Source organism: Berghia stephanieae, chromosome 15 (assembly GCF_034508935.2).
Source record: "Berghia stephanieae isolate SIO BIC M18660-M18661 chromosome 15, UCSD_Bste_1.3, whole genome shotgun sequence".
NCBI classification, from domain to species: domain Eukaryota; kingdom Metazoa; phylum Mollusca; class Gastropoda; order Nudibranchia; family Aeolidiidae; genus Berghia; species Berghia stephanieae.
Genome location: NC_088374.1, coordinates 18,130,205 through 18,137,704, shown reverse-complemented (window position 1 = coordinate 18,137,704; position 7,500 = coordinate 18,130,205). Strand labels below are relative to the sequence as shown.

At 37.0% G+C, this 7,500-nt stretch overlaps 2 protein-coding genes across 2 annotated transcripts in view; both read left to right on the top strand.

The window, feature by feature from the left end:
• LOC144960302 (uncharacterized) overlaps window positions 1–1,314 on the top strand; it is a 26,188-nt gene extending 24,874 nt beyond the window's left edge. The window contains exon 5 of the mRNA XM_078893347.1: window positions 1–1,314. This exon is cut by the window's left edge and continues 1,177 nt beyond it. Within this exon, the coding sequence (XP_078749473.1) occupies window positions 1–1,067 (1,067 nt within the window). The 3' untranslated portion in view covers window positions 1,068–1,314.
• Window positions 1,315–7,355: 6,041 nt separating this feature from the next.
• LOC144960301 (uncharacterized) overlaps window positions 7,356–7,500 on the top strand; it is a 40,379-nt gene continuing 40,234 nt past the window's right edge. The window contains exon 1 of the mRNA XM_078893346.1: window positions 7,356–7,486. The gene's annotated coding sequence lies outside the window, so the exon portion shown is untranslated. The remainder of the gene's footprint in view (window positions 7,487–7,500) is intronic.

Below are 7,500 nucleotides of genomic sequence, written 5' to 3'. Positions count from 1 at the left end.
CAGAAAAATCAACAGCAACAACATCTCCGTCGAAATCAAACACCACTAATACATCATCTTCCAGTATCTCAGCAGAAAAATCAACAGCAACAACATCTCCGTCGAAACCAAACACCACTAAGCCATCATCTTCCAGTATCTCAGCAGAAAAATCAACAGCAACAACATCTCCGTCGAAACCAAACACCACTAAGCCATCATCTTCCAGTATCTCAGCAGAAAAATCAACAGCAACAACATCTCCGTCGAAACCAAAACCACTAAGCCATCATCTTCCAGTATCTCAGCAGAAAAATCAACAGCAACAACATCTCCGTCGAAACCAAAAACCACTAATACATCATCTTCCAGTATCACAGCAGAAAAATCAACAGCAACAACATCTCCGTCGAAACCAAACACCACTAAGCCATCATCTTCCAGTATCTCAGCAGAAAAATCAACAGCAACAACATCTCTGTCGAAACCAAACACCACTAATACATCATCTTCCAGTATCTCAGCAGAAAAATCAACAGCAACAACATCTCCGTCGAAACCAAACGCCACTAAACCATCATCTTCCAGTATCTCAGCAGAAAAAGCAACAACAGCAACAACAGCAACAACATCTCCGTCGAAACCAAACACCACTAATACATCATCTTCCAGTATCTCAGCAGAAAAATCTACAGCAACAACATCTCCGTCGAAACCAAACACCACTAATACATCATCTTCCAGTATCTCAGCAGAAAAATCAACAGCAACAACATCTCCGTCGAAACCAAACACCACTAATACATCATCTTCCATTATCTCAGCAGAAAAATCAACAGCAACAACATCTCCGTCGAAATCAAACACCACTAAGCCATCATCTTCCAGTATCTCAGCAGAAAAATCAACAGCAACAACATCTCCGTCGAAATCAAACACCACTAATACATCATCTTCCAGTATCTCAGCAGAAAAATCAACAGCAACAACATCTCCGTCGAAACCAAACACCACTAAGCCATCATCTTCCAGTATCTCAGCAGAAAAATCAACAGCAACAACATTCCGTCGAAACCAAACACCACTAAGCCATCATCTTCCAGTATCTCAGCAGAAAAATCAACAGCAACAACATCTCCGTCGAAGCCAAACACCACTAATACATCATCTTCCAGTATCTCAGCAGAAAAATCAACAGCAACAACATCTCCGTCGAAACCAAACACCACTAATACATCATCTTCCAGTATCTCAGCAGAAAAATCAACAGCAACAACATCTCCGTCGAAACCAAACACCACTAAGCCATCATCTTCCAGTATCTCAGCAGAAAAATCAACAGCAACAACATCTCCGTCGAAACCAAACACCACTAAGCCATCATCTTCCAGTATCTCAGCAGAAAAATCAACAGCAACAACTCCGTCGAAACCAAACACCACTAATACATCATCTTCCAGTATCTCAGCAGAAAAAGCAACAGCAACAACATCTCCGTCGAAACTAACCACCACTAATACATCATCTCCCAGTATCTCAGCAGAAAAAGCAACAGCAACAACATCTCCGTCGAAACCAAACACCACTAATGCATCATCTTCCAGTATCTCAGCAGAAAAAGCAACAACAGCAACAACATCTCCGTCGAAACCAAACACCACTAAGCCATCATCTTCCAGTATCTCAGCAGAAAAATCAACAGCAACAACATCAATATCAAACGCCATTAAGCCATCATCTTCCAGTATCTCAGCAACCGGAGTAACATCTTCCCCAGAAATACCAACCGCCATTGAGTCGTCATTTTCATTTATCTCTGCAACAACAGCGACATCTCAAGCAACACAAAAAGCCACCAATTCATCATCATCATCGAAAAACTCAGGAGCATCATCAATAACAACAACACTGTCTTCAATAGTTACAAACAATGAGACACCAATTATTTCCTTACCAACAAGCACTTCATCGATGCATCCTTCAGTTAAGGTGGTGACAATAATAATAACCAATAAGTCTACCCTTCTCATTACAAAGACAGGAATATTAACAACCACTATAGAAACAACAACGACCTCAATGGGCTCAGAAAACACCACCATAAGCAACACATCACAACCCAGTAACTTAACGTTCGATCCACCATTGGTGCCGTACGGAGACTCAAATGTCACTTGGACAATCAATAGTGACAAGAAATTCGGTAAGATCTTTTTATCAACAGTTGTCTCCGACTGGAAATATAAATTATAACATCAGTGATAAGTATCTAAAAAGAAGAAAAAGATCTAAAGCATTTATATAAAGCGATATCCACTATACGTGCTCAGAGAATTTCACAAGGGCTCCACAACCAATAGCAACTCTTTACATGTCGGCCGAGACATAACGCATGCTTTGGGAGATTATATTTTTTACGACAGAGACAACGAAGAACTCATTTTTCAACTGCGTATGTTTAAAGAATGTGAGTAAAGGGCCTTTTCCAAGGACTCAAAAATGCGCTGCTGAGAGCAGAACTCGAACCCTAGATCTTCCGATCTAAAAGCAGAGTACATTGTTCTAGACTACACAGCCACAAAAAAATGTAAGAAACTGGTAATCTATACACTTATTGGGTCACGACTACTCTCGTCTATGTGTTATAGTGGTATTACACTCGCTTTCGGATCGGAAGGTCATGGGTTCAAACCACGCTTAGCGCAAAATTCAGTCCTTTGAAAAGGTTTTTTACTCACAATCTCTCACCAGGTGTAATATGAGTCCGTGGCCAGTGTTGTATCTGTCCGGAAAAAAATGGAATGTCGCCTCAAAGTCTTACATGTTAAGAGTTGGTGTTGGTCAGGGAGCTATTGCAAAGCGTTTTGATCACGTTTAGTGGATATTGCGTTATATAATAACTCAAGATTTTTTTTATTTTTTGACTTGAAATATGATTAGATAGTGTCTGCTAAACATAGCTGTAACAAATTTTCTCTTTTACGGTAAAATTATTAAAACATCCCAAGAATTTCAAAAGAAACTAGACCGATTGTATTTGCTATTATCTCATATAAGAAAAAAGAAAGTGGTACGGATATATCTTAAAGAAGTAGACATCTTTTTCTGTCTATTGATCTGTCGCATGCCTTTATTGTCACAAATGAAGAGCAGATTACGGCCGCAAAACGTGTCGCCAAACATTTACATTTTGAAAATGCGCACCCAAAATGAAAATTTCAGATACTAATTTCACATAATCGTTGCTACGCAGGAATTGAAAAATCGTCGCCCTGTTTATTCGGAGTCAGAATACTCAATTAATAATTAGTAGTGATGTTCCAGAATGGGAACTCCTCATCACATTGAGCCAATATCTGTTTTCCTAAATCATTCAAATGTAAGGATGATGAACCCGTGGTCAGAGCTGTGTCACCTGACATTAATCCCATTGAACATATATGGACTTTATGAAAAGAAAGCTAAAAACAATACAAAAACAAGAACCCTATACTAAATCCGATGAACCGTTTTTCAGAATAAATACGATTATAAATGGTATATAGCAAAACAGCCCATCAGCTGATATCATTAATGAGGCAAAGACCCGTGGCATTGATCAATTCTAACTGTGGACATACAAAATTCTGAAGTGCTCCAATTTGCAAAATCGATTTTTGATGACTGGTTTTATATATCAACAACTTATCAATGGTTTGTAAACTAAATTCAATAAATTATACACTAAAAGAAAATTAGTTTTGTCTAGTTTCCAAATATTTATATGTCATTGTCTTTATTCCAACAAATATCGAACTATTGACAAAGACAAGCTGCCTGGTTTCCTCCCTGAAGATTCCAGTAGGATGAAACAACGTTGTCGGAGAATTGACAGAATGAACTGTGAATAAAAAAGTAATAGGCTCCAAGAAACCGTCGAGCTCTCTACGTGAATCCAGCTAACTCCCCTCCCCCTCTCTCTATCTCTCTCTCTCTCTATCTCTATCTCTCTCTCTCTCTATCTCTCTCCACACACACACACACACACACATATATATATATATATATATATATATATATATATATATATATATATATATATATTATACTTGTCTCTTCAGGGGAGTATTTTTATTTCAATGGAAGCAATGCCATCAAGCAAGGGAAGATTTCCATCCCCCTTGCTGCACCAAATGAGGATGAGTACTCAAATGCAAACGTTTCTTTCAGGTAAAGTTATAGAAATATATAGAAGGAGCGAAATTATCGTTTCGCTCAGGTAAATTTATAGAAATATATAGAAGGAGCGAAATTATCGTTTCGTTCTTGTAAATTTATAGAAATATATTGAAGGAGCGAAATTGACGTCACTCGGCTGAATGTTATTGATATTTTTCTTTCTTGCTTTGTCCAGCACCTTTCATACACATTTGTTCAGATCTTTAAAAATTTTATTGTGCGTTTTGTTTTTATCAATCTGGTGCTCCTTGTGTAGGAAGTTGCCTCGTGTTGGTGAAAAACAAATGACTGATCGGAATATGGTCTGGAATATTTTGTGTTATAGACTTATACATCGAGTTACGCTGGGAAAGAGTTGCTCCCCTTTGTTATTAACTAATTGACTTTAGTTACAGCTTAATTAGTTATTATTCATTAAGTCCATTGTTTACAGTGTTATTTGTGCTTACAAATATCAGAGTTGCATACCCTGCCTAGGGAAGGATGCACTCTTTGTTCCTTACTTTCCACATTTCAGTTATATCATCAGCGGCGTGGCGTATTGACGGCAAATGGTGGTGCCATGATTAGAAAAAAAATTCTAATACAGTGAACACGGTTAAGAGGAGAGAGCACGACATATTAAAAACTCTCTTTTATTGAAGGGTGGGGGAGGGTCGATGGTTTCTACGAGTAGACAAAACTCACAAAAACAAATAATTCATGAAAACAACAAGCCACAACACTGAGATACAAGTCCCGTATAAAAAGGTCTTTGTAATTATTATTTGTCCACCATTTAAAGGATTGGATTTGGTAGATAATGCAATCAATATGTTATAAATGTAAATCAAAAGAGAAAAAAAAACCTATGACAGAAATTACTTACTTTTAGTACTTGTAAAAAAATCTGCACGGCGATATTTCATCTCTGCAAATCTTTTTATAATTTGTTTATTGAAATCTGGAATGGCATCTATTTCAGCTTTGTGAATTGACAGAATCATTAATGAATTTAACCGCTCCTGTTTCATTGAATTTCGCAACGAAAAAATGTCACTCTTTTAAGGTGCTAAAACAACGTTCAGGAGGTTAAGAAATACGATGGAAGTGGTTAAGGTCACTATAGCCTATAGATGTCCATGATTTGTCAGTGTTTGTTGTATCTGTAAAAAGTAGACAATAAAAACAAAAGACTAAACTAACTGTGAGCCATTCATGCCTGTCATACCATGTCACTGAAAAAGAGCGTTTTCGAGATTTTCACACCTGTGTTAATTCAAAATCAGTTGGTTGGTGAGGAACTAGTCTTTTTATTTCTAATTTGTCATCTAGTGTCAATCTCCCAAACGGTCGGTGAAGTAAAGAGTCAACTTGATTCATTGCAATTCATTGTTTAACAAAACAAAACTTCAAAGTATATCTCAAATAATGGAAATCAGTGGAATACGATTAATGATTGCACAAATAAAAGGTAGATTCAGATCTTAAAGCATCACAAAGAAAAAAATCACTCCACTTAAGTACTTAAAAATCTAAAAACACACCAAAAGTATAACTGTTGACAGTCTTCGCTTTCTTTCTCTGACTGACACAAATACACACGCACAAACACACACACACACACACACACACACACACACACACACAAATAAACACTCATACACACGTAACCATCAACTCGGCACTAGAAGCAAGAAAAATGTTGGTAAATTCGTCCACAATGCTTCGTTGCAAAGAATTACTTTATTCAATAATCGTGAAAAAGAGGTGGGGGGTTTGATATGTTATATTTTATAGTTTTATGATTTTTTTCTTTGCTGCTTACAAATAAACTTGACAATGATCAGTGTTTTTGACAGTTAATGTAATATTTTGGATGGCCGAAGTTACCCTAATTTGGCGCATCCCCCCAGTCCAACCAGAGAGATTGTATAGCTAACGCGTTAGCTTATAAACTCTCTGGTCCAACGGTGGAGCTCTCAGATCCTGGCACAAGTCGAGGGGTTTTCCGCTATTTGAAGATAGTATAATTCGACCTAGTCTCTCGCTCAATCAGCTGTCGCGATACTAATGGATATAGCATTAAATGGAGCTTGGATTGCTTTGCACCACGGTGTTGACTCTCTCACTACTTCGCGCAGTGATGTCACCAACACACGAGTCGGCGCAGTGCGTGACTCGGAATCTTGAATAGAGTGGAGACTAAAAAAGGCAGTATGTTGTTGGCGAGTTGGCGAAAGACAGTGGAGTTAAAATCTCTGTTTTATTTTTAATTAAATTATGCTGTTAATGATTTTTTAAAAGATTGGTGCGGTGCCTGGCACCATTCGATCCAATGGCCCCACGCCACTGTATATCATACTGTCCTTCTACTTACCATGTTGTTGTGATAAATTTGTATATACTCTAACTTGTACTCAGTAATACATTGTTATCTCACATTTAATAACTTTTAGGTTGAGTGATTCCAAAATAATAATCCCGTGTCTCGTCAAAAACACAACATTTTGACTCCTCATAATATTACACAATTGTCTATACTAAGCATAATTCATATATCATTTATTTCTAAATAATGGCCTCCAATGAGTCCTGACGAATCTAATGGACTAACTACAGTATTTGGTTAATGATGTCCAAAATGGTCTATAAAAGTTGCTCAACGTGTTACATAGAAGCGAGGTTTAAAGAGTAAACTCAAAATGCATCCGGTTAAATACCAACATTAAATAGAGCGTTTATATAGGGCAAGATCTACGAAACAACACGTGCTCAAAGCGCTTTACAATGGGACTCCAGCCAAAAGAAACGATTAAACTTGTAGGACGAGGCATGACGCTTGTTAGGATTGAATCATTTTTCAAGGAATTAGAAAATCAATTTGATCACGTGTTAAAAAGTCACGCATAAATCAAAATGGAAGATCTACATATGATATCAAACTTTGAACATTACATCCAAAATATTTGATAATTTATTGCCTGGGGGGTGCATGACACTAAACTTTTCCAGTTTTGTTTTCTCGCAGACGATAATGTTAATCTCAAAACAATTTCAATAATTTTTAAAAGTATTTTCTAGTTTGATGTTTGTTATTAGTTTAAATTTTTTCAATGTTTTCCTCCCTTTTTTTCCTTTTCCTTTTATTTTTACGTGGTCATTAAAATGTGCTTACAGTTACAAGCTATATAGAGGATTAAATTTGAAAGTCATTTATGGTGGCAAAACAGTCTGGTATACAAACGTACCAACTGGAAACATCTGGACCAATCAGAGTATTTCATTACCCACTCGTCTAGGAAATAGTGTAAGTAGAAATAG